The 21526-nt window shown below is 38.8% G+C and overlaps 3 protein-coding genes across 5 annotated transcripts; 2 read left to right on the plus strand and 1 right to left on the minus strand.

The window, feature by feature from the left end:
- The first annotated feature begins 6 nt into the window (after positions 1-6).
- LOC139990460 (glutamate receptor U1) lies at positions 7-10080 on the plus strand. 3 transcript variants are annotated; one of them, XM_072009753.2, is made up of 12 exons: positions 7-227; positions 2102-2337; positions 2408-2512; positions 2947-3026; positions 3124-3429; positions 3843-3949; positions 5498-5668; positions 5920-6161; positions 6488-6702; positions 7232-7488; positions 7560-7632; positions 9713-10080. In XM_072009753.2, exons 1-12 carry the CDS (start codon positions 178-180, stop codon positions 9875-9877), a joined length of 2007 nt encoding a protein of 668 aa, XP_071865854.1. In that variant the 5' UTR covers positions 7-177; the 3' UTR covers positions 9878-10080. The 3 variants fall into 3 exon arrangements, with proteins under 3 accessions (XP_071865854.1, XP_071865856.1, XP_071865855.1); XM_072009754.1 differs by lacking the exon at positions 7-227 and adding an exon at positions 938-1687; XM_072009755.2 differs by lacking the exon at positions 7560-7632 and having other exon boundaries at positions 9713-9876.
- Positions 10061-14976, plus strand: LOC139990464 (uncharacterized). Its single transcript, XM_072009762.1, has 7 exons — positions 10061-10848; positions 10935-11055; positions 12144-12398; positions 13447-13608; positions 13674-13886; positions 14157-14329; positions 14484-14976. The coding sequence occupies exons 1-7, from the start codon at positions 10061-10063 to the stop codon at positions 14677-14679; spliced, it is 1908 nt and encodes a 635-aa protein (XP_071865863.1). The 3' UTR covers positions 14680-14976.
- Tsf1 (transferrin 1) lies at positions 14962-21040 on the minus strand. Its single transcript, XM_072009726.1, has 9 exons — positions 20813-21040; positions 20050-20279; positions 19085-19388; positions 18006-18346; positions 17071-17321; positions 16660-16895; positions 15968-16247; positions 15486-15789; positions 14962-15139 (listed from the first exon to the last, which is right to left on the minus strand). The coding sequence occupies exons 1-9, from the start codon at positions 20898-20900 to the stop codon at positions 15050-15052; spliced, it is 2124 nt and encodes a 707-aa protein (XP_071865827.1). The 5' UTR covers positions 20901-21040; the 3' UTR covers positions 14962-15049.
- Between the last annotated feature and the right edge of the window lie 486 nt (positions 21041-21526).

The following is a 21526-nucleotide window of genomic DNA, read 5'->3' on the forward strand; positions in this document are numbered from 1 at the left end:
CGGGTGGACTGATCGCGAGCCGTGGCAATTATATCCGACATTATCGCATTATTTCGAATTTTCACAAAGAAAAATTCTTGCAATTTGTTATTCATTTTTACACAAATAGTTACTATCACGAGTTGCCATTTTCTGCTCGTGTCCGGTACCGGACCGGGTTCGGCAACGTCATTTAGAATGATACTCCGCGTTCTTCGTCGTCTACCTCTTAAAGATCAAGGATGCAGGTAAAAAGTTTCCGAATTTCGTTATTGTAGATTCAATGATCGATTATCGTGCCCAATAATCGTGTATCATGATTGAAATTTTTGAGAAGAAATTTTTTGTCAAGTCCAGTTTTTAGAATGTAGAGAAATAGTTTATTACAGTGTTATAAAATACTTGAATTTCTTCATAATCTTGTAGGATCTACATACGTGTGTGGTTGAGTATATTTAGAAATGTAGAGAATATTGCTCCTTTCATTTCTACATTCCCACTGTGTCAATATTTTTGTCTCTCGCATTAGACATCTTTTTCGATGCTGTGTGATTTTGAAATTCACCTTCGCTGTAATTCATGCCTACCTTGGTCGGAACGAAACGTAACACAAATGAGTGAACAGAGTCATGGATAAAGTCGGCTGATCTTTTTTCTCTTCTTTCTACGAGATGTATCATTCACGTGGGAATATTGTCGGCAACCGACTCCTTTGAATTTCTTTTTCATGAACGAGAATCACGAAAACCGTAGTTATGGGAAAGTCAGTGTTTGCGAAACTGGTCAAACATCTTAAGTAAATGAGAACCAACTTGAACAGAATAGAATATGCTATAAGAGTATCAGACAGTTGCTCTTCTTCGACGTGATTAGATTATAAGTTTACAAGGAAAGAGGAAAGTGATCGTCACAACTATATATAAAACTTAACCGATACTTATTAACAATTTTATTGACTTTTTCGTCTTTTCTAACAGAATTTAAAAGTGTAATTTCCGTAAGAAGATAGCAAGTGCTACCCGTAGTCATTAATTAATAGCCAGTTTAAAAACTTGGTAGATGTTATCGTATTATTATCGCAAATTTACCAAGTACTTCAAGTACCAGATTTGATAAAATTCATATATTATTGCCACGAATTTACCAAACACTACAAATCTTCGGATACTCATGTACGACAGTGTACAGTAAGCGACACGCAAACTTTGATAACGCGAAGATGCTACAAAGCAGAGTATCAGAATTGGAAGAGTCACTGACTCTGACGTATCGTCAGAAACGACCATTTCGATCCACGCCATCGCGATCGATTTCTATGTAACTTTGTTGTGCTTTAGTGGACGCAACGGGCTAGGCAACTATCGCATCGGAAGAAGAGGAGGACGCAGATTAATCGAGCGTATCCGATGCGATTCGATCGACCAAATGTTAATTTCCTGACAAGACGTGCAACGTGCTTCACTATCTTCGACGTTCCGCTCTCGTATGATCGAGCAATTTCATACATCACTATCTAGTTTAATTTAGATGGACGTAGGTACACGTTCAGACTTGGAAATCGGAAAGGTAGAATCAGTCGCGTGACAGCTGCGAACGAGTGAGTAATCGTCGTGATACTAATCGACCGTCGACTAACTTTGTCGTGTACAAGACAATTCTTTGGTGCATAGGCAAAGGAGTATAAGTCAGATTTTGGCCAACAGGATAAGTACGCTGCCATTTTTCTATGTCGTTGTCTTTTGCTTATGATTCTAACAGTACAAGTCAATTTCAATTTCGCTCCTATCCTGCTCTTTTATCCGTGGGATTCCAAAGCTAAGTGTTCATTTGATAGTAAAACTATCGCGAGTTACTCTTGAGGATAGTTCTTTATCCGTATCGCTAACTGATCGCATAGTCACTGTCAACGCAGCGAGAAATACTCTCGAGACCAGCTCCAGATTGTTTTACTCGCAAATGAACGCAACTAAGTGATTGCGGATTTTGTCATTAAGTGGAATTGACAAAATCTGTAATCACTTAGTTGCCAATTCAATATGTTGGAAATTTAATATAATGGCTTCGCGTCGGAAAGCTTCTCTGAAAAACTAATAATTTTCACTTACGCTCTTTCGGCTGCTAGAAAATTATTAACGAAGAAGGTGACGATGCTTCGGTTCAGACGGGAATTTTGTGTGACGTTGCTGCTACTGTGCGTCTCAAGAAGCACGCATCTCTCCGCGCCTTCGGCAGACACCGAACCTATTTTGATACGACCGCTCAAAGTCTACGAGAGTTTGATCAAGGGTGTTCACGACCACTTCAACAACACCTGCATCATACTTTTTCACGGCACGATAAACATGATAGAAAAGAAAGGTGAGCTGGTGATGTTTCAATGAATGTAAGAACGTAACGTTGAAGATCGAACGGTGGATGATCGTTTTAGGATTGGAAGATATGTATGGACTATTGGGACTCCAAAGGTACTTGAGTGAATCTCTGAACATCCGGACCGCAATCATGGATTTTAGCATGTTCAAGAGTCGAGTAGGTTTACCAAGAAATGTCGAATTCGACGGATTCCGTATTTAGGAATATTCTAATATTCTGTGCTACGTATATCAGCGACGCGCTGTTGCGATCAAGTTTTCAACTTTTTGACTATAGCTCAGTAAAAAGATAATAAAAGGAGAAAAAATTCAGAATTAACGTCTCGAACTATAATTATCTCTTAAAGATTTCTTGTATTTCTGTTATATCTGCTATCAAAACGTATATTTTCAATCATTTACCGAAAAATATTAAAAAAAAAAAAAAAAAAAAGAAAAATGAAGACACTCGTCTTGTATCTTTTAATGAATTCAAAAACCTCAACATTGATTAGCTTTTTAGAGTCAATGTGTTTGCTCGTTCGTGAGCCTCGATATTCGCTATTTAATGCCTTGTGACGTAACTCAATCGGTTATCGTGTCTCATTTCAGATAGGAAAGACCTATCATCACATCAAAAGGCCGTTGTTCGTGTTATTGAACGATTTTGATGAGATCAGGGAGCAATTCACTTCGGTGAGTGAAAATAAAGACAGGTAAGAGGAAATAAGCAGAAAAAAGAAACGGAGGTCGTCGACGAATCCAAACGAAACGAAACCGAAACGAATAACAGGTTTCCAAATGGATCGCGATGGCTTATCCGACGTGGTTGCTCTTCCTGAGGGACGACACTAGATTCGACGAATTTTTGTCGAACGTCTACGTACCATTTGACTGCATTCTGATGGTGACTCAGAGAGATTCGAAGCGAACAGGTGAGGTTCTCCGGGACGTGTACCAAATCAGCAAGGAGGATAATCTGATATCGATGAAGTTCGGCGAGTGGAATGCGAGAGAAGGATTCCAGGGCCCTCGACTTGGATTATATCAACGTAGAAACGATCTAAATGGACGCAACATACGAGTGGTTTCCGTTCACGTGAGTTACAACGATCGTTCGTACACAGGTTGTACGGTTGCGCATAAAAGAAAGTTTAAAACTGATACGCTATGCATTTCAGTAACTATCGTGTTAAAAGCTTATCGTATTGCTAATAGTCAACTATTCTGTGGCATATACAAATTTTTTATATATACAATCATGTATTATACATAAAGATATATACTATGTTATATTAATTTATTGCTCTTATTAAGTAGAAATCCAGTTTGTAAAATTATGGTGTCTTTCCATACTCACTTTATAAACTTTCTTTTGCCAGCCATTGTACTTTATTGATTTAATTTAATTTAACACCACTACTTGCTTTCTGAAAGTGTCTTGATACTTACATAAGAATAGAAATATCTGAGGAGCTATCAATCGGTATTGATGAACTGTTTCACTGGCAGGATCCTCCAGTTTCGCGGATCATTCGCGATAAAGCTGGTCAGCCTTCTAGGATCGGCGGTTTTTTCGGTGAAGTGATTCAACTGCTGCAAGAAGGAATGAATTGCACGTTAGTATAGCGTTCACAGAGACGATACCGATTACGATTACCGATACAGTGAGATTCATCTCAATTATCGTAGAAAACTTTTATGAATATAGGGTAAATATGGAAGAGCTGCTGTTGCATATTTTGAGAAATTGGTATCACGTTTGAATTTTCTAATAGAAAATTATTTTAAAGATAGATATTGTTAATAGAATATCTTATACTACTATTACTTTCATCGAAACAAATTTAAATTACAATACACATAATCTTTAGAAAATTGGAACTAAGAATCTTCTTTTTCAGGGAGAGACGTCTCCCTCCTAATGAAATGTTACGTTTCGTACAACACACATCATTAATACATTTAAAAAAGGTTTCTTAAGCGTTCGCGAACCATTGTACCATGTGGCCATTGATCAAGCGTTTCCATCGGATTGCTTTCGTTCATCTTTTCAAGTTCGTCTTTTCGTCCTTATCGCAAGAGCATGCTACGTCGTTCCTTCTCGCCTTTTTCTTTTTGATACCCGTTGCGTCTTCTTCTTGCTCGGCTTTCCTTTTGAGGGCACGTCGAAGTTCTCTCAGCTGTCTGGCCGTTTCCCGCCGAAAGTATTCGTCTTGATTAGCGGCCGATCTCTCTTCAAACCATTCTCTCTTCCGGCCGTCACCGCTTCGTCGATATCTTTCGTAAAAATATCGCCGCGGGATCGCGGGCGTGCTGCGTAACACCGTCGCGCATCTATTATACGATATTTAGTGGACAAAATAAATTTCCGCAGATGAAATAAATTTACAAATGAATAAAGAAAATGAAAAATAAATCTCGTAGAAATATTATATAAACATTTGCGGTCTAGTAACAACGAGTAAGTAGTAAATATCAGACGTAAAGTTGCTGCTATCTCTTCTCAAGATTTTCTCGTGTTATGTTGTGAAAAATGGTTAAACTAATTTTTCTTTAATTTTACGCGCATGTAACTACGTACGGTAAGGAACTTCTTCTTGGGCTAACGGGTTCTAGACATTTCGATGCGAAGCCTCGTAGCATGCTCTCCGTATTGGACGATTCCGTAGCCCTTCTTCTTCTTCTTCTTCTTCTTCTTCTTCCTCTTACCTTTTCTCGTTTGTCAAACAGACAGTTCATCGTGTACGAAGATCGCGATATCGATTTGTCGACAACTTCGCGAGGGAGGTGACTCTCGAAGATTTAAATTGAGCTTCGTCTGACGTTCAGAGCATGATCAAGCAAGCTACTTGAATCCAAACAGCTTGACAACCACCTTACCGCTGTGAATCTGTAATTTACTTAGGTCGTGGCTTGAATTTTAAGTCGCTCGAATCCAAATAATTCGACTAATCTCAACGAGGTCCTAGGTCCATTTGTACGCGAATGGTGTAATTTTCGAAATTGTTCGAAATTGTTGTTGTGTATGGAGAGTTAATACATAAATAAAAAAGAGTATACTTCGATATAAGAGTTAGTACATGTACGAATGAGAAAGAGTAGGATTCATTTGCATAATTTTTTATGTCTCTTTCAAATGACTCGCGCGACACCGAGGGTCTCAGGTTTACCTATATGGAGGCTAACTCATGGGGTACCCGATTACCAAATGGCACGTGGACAGGTTCGATTAAAATGTTGGTAGAAGGCAAGGCAGATCTAGCGGCAACTGAGCTGATGATGTCGTCTGACAGACTGGAGGCCATTAAATTTACCACTCCCGTCTACTCGACCAAGTAAGTTAAGAGTCAGCAGCTTTCTTCTATTATTGCTATTACTATCGTTTATTCACTCGACGCGACGTGGTATGCCGAGTGATGCATAAAAGTCTGCAACCTGATGGTCATTAACAGTCATTTTTTACCTCCTCTTGCAAGCAACAGATCCAAGAAATTAATTCTGTAATTTCTTTAACAATTTATCAGATGCAACGTATCGGATCAGATGTATTTCTTGCCTACCTTTTTCTTGCCTCCTTTTCATTCAGATGCCGCGCATACATCAAGAGACCAGACACAACAGCAGTGAAATGGAACACGTACTTGGCACCATTTGCATTCAACGTTTGGAACGCAATCGGCCTGACCGTCGTGGTAGTGGCGCTGACGATCACCGGGATCGATGCTCTCTCGAGAAAAGTGAATTGGTTTCCGGTCAATCTTAGGCCTAATTCCAGGTCTACCTTATTCGAGATTCTCTTCTTCGTGTTTGGTGCATTCTGTGGACAAGGTGAGTGATAGGCCAATCGAATTTGTTAAATTTGGCGCGCCAGTTACAAGCGAAAAAACCACCTAAGGAAACCTACGAGTTAATTTTTATTAAACTAAGTTAAACTTATTTTTATTAAACTATTTACTAAGTTCAAAAGTATTTGCTTCGTTCCATACGAATGTATATACGAAACCGTTTCCGCTAGAAGCTAAATTAAACGGTGCTAGCTTCCAAGTATATTTCCGAAAATATAAACTTGCATAAAAATCGGAAGTCTAGCGGTTTAGTTTAAATACTTTGGTAATGTCGAAGGACGGTTGACTTAATTTCGAATTTGTGAACAGGCATGGAACCGTCTCCCTTAGATCCCACGCGACTGGTGCATCTGAACGTTCACTTGACGGGCGTGGTGGTGCTTGCAGCTTATTCGGCAGCGTTAATCAGCTTCTTGGCCATAAAGACGTTTGTGATGCCATTTACTACGATGGAGGGTTTGCTGAAAGATGGTACCTATCGATTTGGCGTGGTTGGCGATTCGGCCGATTACAGTTTCTTTCAGGTAAAAGATCGTACTTCTTCTCCCGAAGACAGTGATTCCCGCCATCAACTACAACGTGTCCCAACTATTCAATTCGAACGATCAATACTCTTTGTGATATAGATTTGCGACGATTTCCCATTCGTACTGCATATAATCTATTATAAATAAATTTTTCTACAAATTCATAATGTTATAAGTGTACCGAAAGAAATGAGATCTAAGTGGAAGACTTGCTTCATCTTTCAAATATTATAATTAAAAGTTTCCCTGGGAAACTGCATATTTCATTTAACACTCTGTATGTTTTTGCACGTTAAAATTTGTTTATAAGTACGCGAAAATCCGCAGCTTAATTACAACGAATCGATATATTTCAATAAACGATATATCAATCGAAAGCCAAATAATTACATGCTAGTATTCCTGTTGATAAACGTTAAAATGTGTATCGTTAAAGAATATTATGATCGTTGGATTTCAACAATTTGCAAAGGTACGAATACTTTACTCTGAAAATATTTCGCTGGTTTTTCTCGGGTACAAATAGAACACCAGCGACACCGTGCTCACGGTCATGTTCGAGGAGCTGTTGGCTAGGGAACTTGATCTGCCGGTAAACTATTTCGACGGTTTGAATCGTGTTTGTCAGGAGAAGAAATACGCTTTCATGACGCTAGATAATATGGCCACCGTGCTGCAAGGGAAAATCGAGTGCGCGGTAGAACCTTTGGATGCGATAATGCAGACTACGATAGCTATGGCAGTCCCTAGTCACAGTCCTTATCGTGGCATTATCGACACCAAGTGAGTCAAATATGTCAAATATATGTTGCGTCGATCATTCTTCTCTCTTATCGGTGACTTTTCCTCCGTAGCATTCTTCTGCTGCGGGATAGCGGCATCCTTCAGCGGTTGCTTAAGCTCGAATGGTCGAGCCAAGTGCGTTGGGTGAGTCATTGCGAACTATCTTAAAATATGCATACTTGCAATTAGCATATCGTGTGGAGTGAAACGGGAGAATACACTGGAAATTAATTACGTTTGACGAAGACTCGGTTAAGGATTAAAGCGAATAAAAAAGCCACACTTGCTTCAGAAATGTTTGAATTTTAACGCATTAGCGAAAAGGAACTTTGTGGCATGGGAAAGTTATTTTATTCGTTAGATACAGTGTTTGAAGGTATTCGAACATTTACCGCGGAAACTTTTAACGAGTATTATATCATATGTCTTATATTTTTTATTATTATTATTATTATTTGTAATCCTAGTCGCTTTGCGATTTAACCACTTAGGTACGATACGCCACCATAGTGGGTTTCGCGGATGTAATGCAACACTATAGTGGCTCATTATAATTACTTACTCGCTCACCGTTTGAACTAAATGATCCTTTTATTTTTCCTACTTATCAGGTATCAATTGTTGCTTTTCTTTAAAATAAATATACCATTATTAGATGCTCTCTTTAACACTTTACCGACCGATAGCCGATTAATCGGCTTCTTGTCATCGACGCTTACCGACCGATAACCTATCAATCGGCTGTTTGTCGCCGATAATCTTTCTCATTATTTGAACAGTAATTTGTTATTTAGTATCAAGGTACCTTGCTTAGTTGCATTGCTTTGTAAGCCGCCACAGTTTTATACCAATTTCAAAAATTTACCGTTTGCGATGAACGAAAAGAATGGTATTGGAGAGTCTAAACCGAAACAGTGCCGACGCCAGGGAGAATCTGCGCCTGAGCTACCGGCCGGACGCGCGTATGTTGTTGAACCGCTAGCAGTCAGTAAAGTGTTAAAATACCGATCCGTATCCTTATAATTTTTTAGAATCTTCAACCTCAAGATGTCGTTTTAAAATAGAAAGCTAAGAGCAATTTGACAGAAGCGCTATAAGTGTGAAAATTGTGACGTGAGTCTATGTGTCGTACCGTGCTTTAAAATATATCACACTCAATTGTATTCTTTAATAATTTACTTTAACAATTAAGTTAAAGTATATGCATCATACTTTTAAAAAAGATTATAATTTAGTTATCAAAAACTTCATTTCAATGTGCTTGCGTAGAAAACTGCATTATCCGTCACACATTGCAGTGGTTTACGCGTAATTCGCAGTCAAACTCTGCCGTACCTAAGAGGTTTAGGATGACTTCCGGTCACTTACAATCAGTTATTATGTGCATTATAACTATGGCGATCGTAAGAGGAAAATTTGTAAGCAGTCAGAAAATGTACGTAGAAGTTACAAAATACTTATCGCAAATGTTCGCTCATCGTTAAGAGAAAGATTGGTATACTACATGAACGATAGTCCTAAACATGAAATTAATGCTACAGATGTTCTCTCGTGAAATATTGTTCTCTCTAGAAATATCGTGGCTTAATAATACCTAATTGACTGTTCAATTACTTTGGTGATTGTTCGAATTCGCTTCGAACAAATATCTTTTATTACATTTCTCGTCAACTACATTTATCAATTACGTGTTTAGATCCATTTCAAATTTTTCCAATATAATCACGATGATCGTGTCTCGTTACGGTGTCAATGAAATCTCAAAATTACATTTGTGCTGTGTAATACATACATACATGTAGGGAACCTGTACGCGAGTGTGTGTATGGCATGGAAAGAAAATAAGAAAAAAAATTCAACGTGTAACCGTCGTATCGGCAGGTTGGTATATAAATAAAGGCGAAGGGGAGAATCGTTAAAATCAATTCAAAAATTAAATCATCAAGTGCCGAGAAGTATCGTCAAGAACACCTGTTAAAATTAATCATAAGTTTCGTTTCAACAATATACATTTGATCAATGTAATTAATTCGCACCTATCAGTTAAACAATATCGTGAAAACACTGTTCTCCTTCTCGCACTTGATTCCACATAAATAGTTTCTAACAGTATTCGACTACTTTCCTGAATCACTGTGTGTTCACTTTGCCAAGGTATAAACCTTTTAGACAAGATATAAACGATCGTACCAAATCGAGTATAACGATCTTCTTGGGATTTCAGGCAAACTCCGGCTGGTCTTCGGTAGAACTGGAAGACGCAGTGCCTCTACTTCTCTTTTTGATTTCGTCTTACCTAGTCACCTGTTTGGTGTTATTAGTCGAACGAATAGTGTGTCGCAATCGAGTACAACGATCTCGCAGCGATCAACGGTTTACAGGAAATTAGTCAGGCGGACATTTATCGGACCGTGCGCGAATTGTCCTTTCGTGTCGACGCGTTATCAAATTAGTACGCAAATATAAACAAAGCTACAGTTGTGCGCGTTTTGCCGTAACGGTTGGATAAGATCGAACAGAAAACAGTTTCTGAGAAGAAATTCTGAGAATATTTTGCAGAAAATCGGCACAGATGGATCACGTGGGACAAAATGCGTGCTTCTTAAAAACGAAGATCCCGTTTAAGGAAACTTTGCCATCGAGTGAAAAGGAAAACGTGGCAACCGGTAAAAAGAAACCATCGATCTCGCGCGATACGCGCCTCGCTTTAAGCTCGAACGAAGAACGAAGAAAGGGAACAGCTTTGAAAAATGAAGATAGCCGCGTGAGCCGCGAGCTTGAACGAAACGCGCGTGCGAAAAAGACGCCGTTCCGTGTACATTTCGACGAGAAAAATATCGCTTCGAAGTCGAGTGTCGCTTCGAAGTCGAGTGTCGTTTCGAGGTCGAGTGTCGTTTCGAGGTCGAGTGTCGCTCCGAGGTCGAGTTTCGTTCCGGGCACAAATCCCAATTTGAAACGAGTATTGTGTCGCGTGAAAATCGAGTCGAAAGTCACGTCATCCTACGGAAGAAATGATCCTAAACAGGTAAACGAGACAACGAGCCGTCCTGTTCGTCAAATTGAATCAAAAAAGATTGAAATTTCGAACGAATTGTTTGAGAAAAAACACTCGGTAGAGGAGCCACCAATAGACAAACAGCTTCCGCTATCTAAGATACCCCGTCGCAGATCTCGTTCCGTTCAGCCGGCGCGAACCGTCACGCGTAATACGTCGCAACGTTCATCTTCAACCGACTGGCGCGAGAAAAGTTTTGGATTCGGTTCGGTTAATAAATGCGCGACTCTAAATAAACCAGCATCGAGGCCAATAGGAAAAGTAACTGTAACTCTAGGGTTGAAAAACAAGGTCAGCGACAAAAGGTGCGATCATGCGATTTTTTCATTTTTTTTTTTGCTCGATATGTTACGCGTTCACGTTTTTGAACGCGTCCTTTTATTTCTGACAGAAAAAAAATTTCGTCCATCTCACCGAAGATCGATCGAGAAAAGGAAAAGTCGCTGACTATAAAAACGGCGACGCCGGACGATGGATCATTGCTACCGCCACCGCCAAAGACTCCTATCAAGGTAGACGATCGTTAAATGTTTTTTTCAAATAACACCTGTTTGATCGAAATGGAACTTGCCGTCAATGATCGAACGTACAAAATCTCATTTTTGGTCATGTTCGCGTTTGCAAGATACAGACAGTTGCGCGTAACTCGAGACACAGTTAATTTAACCCTTTCACTTCGGCAGTCCAGTCCGCCGAATTACTGTCACTGAACGAAAGCGCGTGCCAGAAATGCGCACAGTGTGCGTGGTTACCGTATATACGTTTTCCTAAGTCTCAAATAACAATAATTCTTGTAAGAACCGTATATGAAATATCGTTTCACTGTCAATGGATTTAACAGATTTTTTAGCACGAAACAGTATACTATCGTTTGAATGTTTGAAATATATTGCGAAAAAAGTTTTGATGAACAACACTGTTTCAACACTGAGTAACTTTTAAGAAGTGATTAATCCAATATATCAATAAAATCAACAGAAAATGTTCTGTCGATAACGAAAAAATATATTATTGACTATAGATGGCATTGGTGTATGCCCGATATATGGGCTGCCGAACCCAAAATTCGTCCTGTGGTCGCCGTCTATATGTAGCGCTCGTATCCACAGGTCATTTCCTGGATGTCGCCTATAAGTGAAACTCCTACTCACAGGTCATTTCGTGGCGAAAGGGTTAAACGAAAAAAGACAAGTTAAGGATGCAAAGTAGCGCTCTTTTACATGAATTTTTTTTTTTCGAAAAAATTGTTCGAGTGTATATACGTTCGACCATATTCGTACATAATTAAAATTGTATAGATTCGTACATAATTTTTCTTATTTAAATACATATAATTTATACGTATACAAATGATCGATCTATTTGAAGGTCGAAATTTTGTTCTTGAAACTCCCAGATCTCCGTGTTTGCTGGTGCGTCTTCAGAATGGCACGCTATTTCTCACCCTTGATTTTTCTTGTCCATTTACATTTCGACTCTTCGTCTCTCCCTATGCCACTCATCGAGTTTGCCTTAATCGGTTATCCTTACTATTCAAATATATACGCTCGATCTAAAAGATCCAATCTATTTGTATACTATATTTAATTTAAATTTGAAGGTGGTGATTCGACGGAGGAAGTACAACACAAGCGTGTCTAACAAGGGTGAGCTACTGGAACCTGGAAATGATTTTAAAGAAGAAATCGAGCTTTTCCCCGCCAAATTACTGTATCACGGAGAATACCACGATGAACTGCCGATAATCGAGCGTGAAAGGGAAAACCGAGCACCGCAATTGTCGGGTAATTTCTTAACGAAGCACATCAACGCGGAGCAGAGGAGGCTGGTCGTCATTTTTATAATACGTCTTGGAGTGAGTAGAGCGAAAAAAATGGTGTAATCGTCGAATGCACGTGTACTCCTCTCGTTTGTTCTTTTCTAAACTATTTTAAGCACAGCGGCAGTGTCGTTGTTCGTCTTCCGGCGAGTAATAATTTAATAACGAAATAATTTAAAAAACAACAAGAGCCGGTTTTTCCATAACGTTGCCTGTGAACGAACACGTGGTCTTACTAGTGCCACGTAGTACTTTTATCTTGAAACGTTGACCGCCACTGTAGTCACCATGGTGATCGTTATTTAATTTTGCAGAATGAGAAATTTCAAAAACTAGGAGAGAATTTAGTTAGATATAATTTATAACATTATGAGAAAAAGTATATACAAAGCAAATATAATAACATTCGATAATATTTTGCAAAAATTAAATGTTATAGTATAGTACAGCGGCTCTTAACTTTTTGATGTAATGACTTTCGCAACGATAACTAAAAGAATAATATAATGAATTTTATTTTGCTTCTTATGTATTCAAACTCAAAATAATTTTGTATCAAGGCTACTTATACCAATACCGGTCGAAATGGCTGGTATATGTCAAAGTGTAAAAGGGTCCTGCAGTCAAGTGTAAAAGGTTTCCTCGTTTTGTACAACTTCCCACACGTTTTTAAAATTTTTACTGCGTATCTTTTGATATGATGATATTAGTTAAATTTAGGAAAATTCCGAATCGATCGTTAGATCGCTAGATGACACCATTAGAAATACCACACCAATCAAAATGACCGGTTATACAATTTTATAAATGTGTGAACCCTTGTTTAGGGATCATGGTCCCAGATGGATTAATAATACCAAAAATGTACTACATAACATGGAATTCCTTCTGTAAGAAAGTATTTTTTAAATGCCAGTCATTTTAACCGGCTTTGGTAGAAATAGCTTCGTATTAACGGTCGGTAATTCTAGTGTTAATACGTCTTGGTTTTATTCTAATAGAACCAACTCTGTGTAGCATTGCTTCTGGTAATTGACGTCTTGCACGTTACACATACAACGACAAATCTCGTTATTGTTGGTAGATACACTGCCGATATCCGTCGCGTATTGTATATCAATCGGTGAAGCTGTTTGACGCCGTTATGGACAAGATTTCCGCGGATACAACGTTGATCCAATTGAACGCGTTGGCCAGTTTGTGGATCATGCTCAAGAGACAAGAAAAATTTCATAAGATTCCGACGGTAAGCGAATGGGACTATTCCTCGCAAACATTTCTTTTATTTTACGCTTTGTTGTTTATTCGCAGGCTACGAAGATGGTGTCTCTTGCTAATGATCTTTACATAGGAAGAGAGGACTTGTTGATCGATTGCGAGAGGAAGATTTTGGAAGTTCTTAATTTTAACATTACGTTCGCCGATGCGTTTAGCCTTTTTACGCATCATCTCATCAGCTGCGAGCGTTACATCGACATGACCGAGGAAACTGGATCCTTTCTATACAACTGTGGCTGTTACATGGTGAAAATATTTTCTTATTACTATTTCGTTTCTCATTTATTCGATTCTTAAGTTGATTTTATTAGGCCCGTTATGGTTCTATACAGCTTTAAATGGAATTTTACTTAACACGTAATAGCAAGTCGCAACTTGTAACCGCGATTATTATTTTTTGCTCCAAATCGTAGGCAGCAAATCTGTCGAATATACTTATGTTGTATTCTCTTCTCTCCATCTATCGCAGTTTCCATCGAATTAACTTGACCTGACTCTGAAACGTGAATGTTTCAGATCGACATCACGCTTCTGGACGAGCAATTTTGTAAAATATCCGCAAGTTTGATCAGCGTAACAGTATTCGAGTTGGTGCTCGGTATCGGTTTGGACGTCGCAAGGGACAATACTATACCTCGATGGTTGTTCTGGAGAGGTGTACTCTCCGCTGTCCTTAGTCACTCACAAAGGTTAATATCGCTTCTTTTTCTTGCCTGTAGATATCGTACATTGTGTTTTCTTATACGGTGCAACTGCATTTATCCGAACTTGTCGAGAGAGAGAATAATTTATACAATTGGAATTGTATATATACCGCCTATAATATCAGGCGATTATTTTCAGATTCGAACACAAGGCGATCGATTCACTTCGTGTTATGATATTGCGGCGCGTGATAGATTCGGAAATCACGCAGGGCAGTTTCAATGTGGTATACAAAAAATACACTCGCAGCAGATACGGTCGGATATCGAAATATTTCCTGGAACAGGTTACCAGGATACCTGCCGCAGAAACTATTTTCGATCCGCAGAATTGATTTTTATTGGTAAGACTGATCTTTATTTATTTTTAATTGGCATTTTGATTATTCTTTTTAATCATTTTGATTATATTTCGAGTTTAATTGTATATTTATTTACTTCATTTTATTCTTGTTATTATTTGTTATATGTGGTCCTCGCCTATTGGCGTAGGACAAACTTCCGGCTTTACATTGTTCTCGATTCTGATGATTTTGTGTTATGATTTCGTTTCATATTTGTAACTTTCTGGTAGAAAAAGGAGAAATGCAGATTGTTATAAAAACAAATAAAATGAATTATTTGCTATGCTATTTTATTGTATCGTTAAATATACAGCGTTGGGTCCATTTGAAACCTGCGACGAGGAATAGTGTCCCTCAGGTTTCATGCTATGCCGTAAGTTTGGTGCGTTTGTTGCCAATCATTCCACTTGTTCCACGTTTTGTTCACTGATACGAGACCCTTTGCCTCGTTCTGAAATCGAGAAAGTTCAAAATTGGTTAGATTTTTCTCCTAGCGCAGTACTCTCAATTGTGTCATAAACGTTTTGCCAGCAGCACACGGGTGAAATTGTACAAAACTCTAGCGCTTGTTTCTTAGCTTTCGCATTTTCTTTCACGCGCTGCGTTTCACATGCTTTCATACAGATTTTATAAAAGCGTCGTTTTCACGCTACCGAACAAGTTCTCTGACTCGTCGTGGGAGAAATTACGCGAACAAAAAATTACAAAATAAAACATTTAAGTTTAAAGAATTTCTAGTTCTACATAAAAAAAATTATCGCTGATTTTTGGAAGAAAAGAGGAGGAAAGCTCATTACCCTGAACAGGATATTCGATCGGTCGGACCAAGTGCCGAACAGGTGCAGAAGATCGGGCCGCTTCGAGTACAGGCCACTGGCGGCTAATATACCATGAGTGAGCTCTTCCAAAGCGTTCGGGGTTTTAGCAGCCGAGCTGACGATCAACCTTGGTGGCTCCAGTCCTAAGTTGCATGTCTGCCATTCGTTAATGGCAGCACGTCCACCATTCGGGCAAAGTAACTCTATCTTTGAGGAATCGACATCGCTCAACAAAGCTGGCGATGGCAGGAATGCGACGTCTCCCTTGCCTTCTAACAAGCAACTAAATGTGACAGAAAAAAGAAGAAAAAGTGAAAAACAGGAATTATAAATCGCGACGGTAGTAAATATTTCACGACGTAAATATTAAATTCGCTATGGAATTTTAAAATGACACGTATTCTATGCATGCACGTTTATTCGCGATTGCAATCAATCAGTTTGGGAGTTTATCGACTTACGCGAGAGCTCCCTTGCCGCCGTTGTACGTTTCCTCGTTATTTGGCTTGCATTTGCTCGCTTCTCGGATTCGATCGTCTTTGCTCGCCGAGTTTCCAACGCACTGTTTACACAATGTCGACTCGATTGGCGCTCCAGGGGCACACGATGCCGTGAAGAAATTGGCTAAATCGTCCTCCGAGGATATAAACTTTGTATGTTTCAATACATGCGACGGTGCTGTCCAACCGGCAAAGTTACCCTTGTATCCACTATGGCAAGATTTCTTGCCCTTCAGATCATCTAAAATCAATTTACAAGCGACAATGAGTACAGCCGATTATCTTATTACATAGATCGATACTATGTCACGTGTATTATATCTTCCTATATTTTACTCCTGTATGCGTATCTCATACGCGTATCATGATTCATGATACATTACTATATTATTATTACAGCACTGTTATTCCTAATCCATTAAAAAATTTCTCATTCGATTCGGTGATGATAGTGAAGTATCAAAATTGAATAAACCTGTAACTTATGTAACCTATTGTCCGATGATATATATTGTCTATTATTATATTCAAAAACTAAATTGTTTATTGGATATTTTCCATTCGTACTGCGTATATAAAACAGACATTTTTGAGAAACGACGCTTTTTAAGATCGAATGATATTAGTCAGGAATAACGCTTCTTATTTCTTACCAATTTTGTTTATCGAAGAAGATTTCTTGATAACTGCCACTGCTGCTCTCTCGCCGAAGTCTGTGGAACCTGGGCCGTACGATTCCGCGATTATGGGGATCGCATTAAAGTCTTTGATCGCATGAGAAGCCCAGCCTCCTTCGACAACCAATAACTCCGCGTTACCTATCTTGATGGCTTTCAAGCAATCGTCTTGACTCTTTTCGAGCAAACACTCGAATTTTGGCCTGACATCTCTGATGAAACACGAAAATGAACAACGATAAATCCTCCAATTATCCTATTTCAGATGAAAACGATAAAGTACGAAGATCAACAACGTTGATATTCTACGACTCGCAACTTGCCAATTTACCGATATTATCAGTCGATAAATTATCCTGTAAGAGCTGAAGAGCGAACATGATTTACCTCGAGTACGCTGCTTTTGCAAGAGCATTGCACTTGTCAAGAGCGTTTTTGGACCAGACACACCATCGAGCAGTTTTGTCTGTAGCTCCAGAGTTTCTTTCGATCACATCAAGATATTTTGCGTCCTTTAAGTGGTTCGCGGGCAATACCGGCGACGCGGGGACTGCTAAAGTCTTTTCGTCCAGTAGCATGATGTCTTTCCACCAAGCCGCCTTTTCTTCCTCTCCTAGTTTACCAAGATCCGTCAATTCCTGCACGATCGACAATGTGTTCAAATGTTAAATGTTCAAATGTTAAAATTATAAATACAAAAAAGAAGAAGGAAAGCTTCCCATGAAAGGAACCCCTACAGAGAAATATTTCTGATTAGCCACTAATATACTAATACTTTGAGTAGTGTTTTACGATTAATATCGAAGGTTCTGGTAGCTTAAAACTGGTCGCGGTAGATTTCATTGATCGGACCAAAGCATTACTGAGAAAGTACTCGGTAGTTGTGAGTACTCCTGAATACTTTTTCAATATTATACTTCTCAGTAGATCTCAGTAATTTTTTCTATAAGGAAAAAAGGTAAGAAAGGGCAGAAAAAAGCTACTGAAAACTACTAAAAAATATAATAATACCGAAGAGGCACCCGATATTACCGATTGCCAGTACTTCCCTGGTAATAATTTGGTATCCCACTGCTAGGTTCCAACTACGAGCTACAAGTTTTAATAACTTAGAAATATGATCCAGGGATACTATTATGCGCTACTGGTCATTACTGATCACTACTAAACTCCCAGCAGTATCTACAATTATCAGAATCCAATAATACAACACTCAGAATCAGTACCGATCAGTTAATAATATACATATTCTTCTGCAAGGAAAAGAAAGGAAAGACAAAAAGAAAAAGGAAGGAGAAAATTTAAAAAAAGTAAAAAGGAACCTTTTGAACCGCTTCTACGTCATTCACTGCGTTGTTGGTCATGTATCCTTGCCAAGGTCTGGCAGCCCAGGTGCAAGGTTTCGTGTTTGCGTCTATCGGTACTTTGCTACCATCCGGGCAGAAGTATCGGTAGTCAGCAGGATTTTCTGAGGTCGGGACTGCAGGTGTCATACCGACTGGCAAGCCGAAGAAGCGTTTCACGTAGATCACCTTTGTCCAGGCTACCTCACCACCATTATGCGCGAGACATCTCAACGCGCCCTCGTATCCAGAGTAAATGTCTGGGTAGTCGCAAACTTCCGGTTTTTCGCAAAGAGCGCACATGTTCGAATAGGTTTCCTCTGAAAAATCGAACACAAACGTGGTCAGTCGAGGAATGAATATACATTGACTGCAAAAAGTATACACAGTTGTATTAATTATAGCATTTATGTAATGCTTAATTAGGTTCAAGTAGACTAAATTTCGTGTCATTTAGTAGTACTTTCATGTAAGTATACAAAATTGATACCGTGAAAATAAAGAGCCTACTAGAAAAAGAACACTTTAGAATAATAAGAATATGTACAGATGTCTTTTGTAGCCACTTTAACAGTGCAATGCGTGTGCGCAACATCAGGTTAATATCGTCGAAGTACAATGAGTAACGGAAGTATCTGAGTATTTATTATGGATATGTTACACAAAATCTTCTGAAATTTCATTAATGCTGTAACGAGATACGACTGTCATGATTATATCGGTAGAAAAATGTGAAATCAATCTAAAAATGCATACGCCATGATACTCGTTGGTTATTGTTTGAAACTAGCTGCAACAGCATGCGATGAAAAGTTTCTCATTTGTCGCTTCCTTAGAAAAATTTACCAAATGTTCAGCTGGATAAATTGTAAAGCACAAATTAAAAATAAAAAAAAAAATTTTGTCGCTTCAGCGAGAACACAGCTACGGTTTTAGATAGATTTTTATATTTTTTATATTTTTTTATAGCGATTTTATATAGCGAATTTAAATATAATTGGTTCTATATTACTATGGGTATTACCGCTATCGTTATCGCTGTAGTTAGAGAAACTTACTAAGTCTGCGGTTGATAGCTGGATCCGGAGACCAGGTGCCGACTAAACATCCCTTGGAGAAGAGAGAACTCAATGCACGTAGCTCGTTCTCGCGCGCTGAATATTCTGGATCGTGTAGATTGTTCAGTACTCCCATGTCAGTGAGTTTGGTGATCGGAATTTTGTAACCAACGTTACGGCCCACACCGGTGTGGCAGGACTTTAATCCACGCAAGCCTTGCACGTTGTTGATGTTCAGGTCCTTGTGTATTACGGCCACAGCTTCGTAACGATACGGCGCGTGTGGCTCTTCCTTTGTTCTTACCTGATGCGATGCATGCAAAATGTCAAATTCCAAGGTGAAATCGCGAAGAAACTATCTCCTGCCTGATTTCGATGATTTCGAAATACGTTTGTAAAAGCATTTTAAACAATTTTTTCCTCTCGCGAAAATGTCAGACTCTCTTAGTTCCGAGATAATCGTAAAGAATTCTCGGATCGCTACAGTGAGTTTTGCCTATAATCTTAAAATCTTCGAAGTTGGATAGGCGGTGACTTTCCTACAACTTTATCAATTCCAGTTCTATTTACCGATAGAAGATTAATGGACTGTGAATTTTTATGCAAATTCTAATATGTCTATGAACATAATTAAAGAAATAGACAATTGCTTTACTTATTAAAAACTATAACGATTTAAAACGTGCAATAAATGTACAGAAATTGTTTACGAAACTAACATACACTATCATCGTAAAATAAATTAAAGAAATGCTTCATCAATTCTTGTTGCACGTTTACAAATATAATTAAAGAAAAGACAATTGCTTTACTTATTAAAAACTATAACGATTTAAAACGTGCAATAAATGTTGTACAGAAATTGTTTACGAAACTAACATACACTATCATCGTAAAATAAATTAAAGAAATCCTCCATCAATTCTTGTTGCACGTTTACAAATCATAAATTAAAATTTTCTTACCTGCTCGACGATGTTATAGCCGGCCTTCTCCTGCAGGTGGTTGTTCTTCGCCACCAGGTACATATCTTCCGGATCGACAGCTACCACATCGGCCTCCTTTTTACCAACCCTTTCGATACACTCGTATCGATCGCGACCAGAGATGCACGAGATTGGAATTCCCTTGACAGCTGAGTCTTTGATCATGTCCGCGCATTCTTTCCAATACACCTCGGGGACGCATATTGTAACTACAATAATAAATAATCATAGGAAATTGCCACTCTGTAAACAAAGACACAGCCGACGTCCAATAAGATAAAATGCATGCTTGTTCTATTTCATATTGAAAAAACATTTTTTTATTTTTCTAACACGAAGTTCGCAAACACCCGTACGCACTTGCAAAGCTATAGGAGATTCTACCGCGCTTACATAAATTCTTTTGGATACCGCGAACTTTTATGCGTCTGTAAGACACTCGAAAGTGTAAAATTGCACAGAACGCACATAATATGGAGAAATAGAATTTTTTCTTTTTGTTATTTTAGAAGCGATTCAATTTTCAAAGCGATTTCCGTAACACTTGGCAGGTAAAGCAAGTTTCCACGAGATTCTACTTCTTAAATAATATTCTCAAAGATACGAATACGCATAAAAATCCGCGATCTATCTATGACTACCTATAGCTACATTGCACGTATTTTGCTTTTCGGATGTTTGCCTTTCATTCGTGGGAAAGAGAGTTGATTGGAACATGTTGTGACCGTATTCTTATACTTACAGATTCGTTCAGAAGAATGAGCGGTGGTAAGAAGTATCGCGTTCACGAGGAACGTGAGAGCCGCGAGGGCAGAACGACGGAAGATCATAGCCGTCAGCGTACACAAATTATCTCGAGTAAAACGTCAAGAGAAGAGAATATAATATCGAACGTAAAAAAGATGCGCAACTGAATAGAAAATCTGAAGACGCGATAAACTGTTGCGAGATTCTACGAGCTGCTTTCAGAGCCTGCTCAGCCCGTTTATATAGAGGAGCGCCTTTTTCCTCGTCTTGTGTTCTCGCGTAATACCTGCGATCTGGAGGGAGTAATCAGAGACGGAGATAGATGATCGCGGCGTTGCTATAACACTTTCTCTCTCTTTCTCTGTCTGTTTCTGTTCTTCCCTTTTTCTCTTCCCCTCGCCGAAGCGGATATTCGCGGGCACATTTGCATAGTGCGAGTTCGGGCGCACAGGTAGCCACGGGATTTCGAACACTTCGAATCTGGATCTCATAGCGAGGAGGAGCACGTCTGATCCAGTAACCAGAGATTTCGTATCATCGTCAAGGCGGATAAAAAATAAACGTAAAATAAATAATCGTCGAAACCGTTCAATCGCGTTTTGTTTGCCTGTAACGAGAAATATTCGCTGATTCGATTTTGCATCATGTTTTTGGCAAGCAAACTTCTTACTTTTAATAACTCATCGGAGTCGAATTCGGGATCTTTTAG

This window comes from Bombus fervidus, chromosome 9 (genome assembly GCF_041682495.2).
Source record: "Bombus fervidus isolate BK054 chromosome 9, iyBomFerv1, whole genome shotgun sequence".
Taxonomy (NCBI): Eukaryota; Metazoa; Arthropoda; class Insecta; order Hymenoptera; family Apidae; genus Bombus; species Bombus fervidus.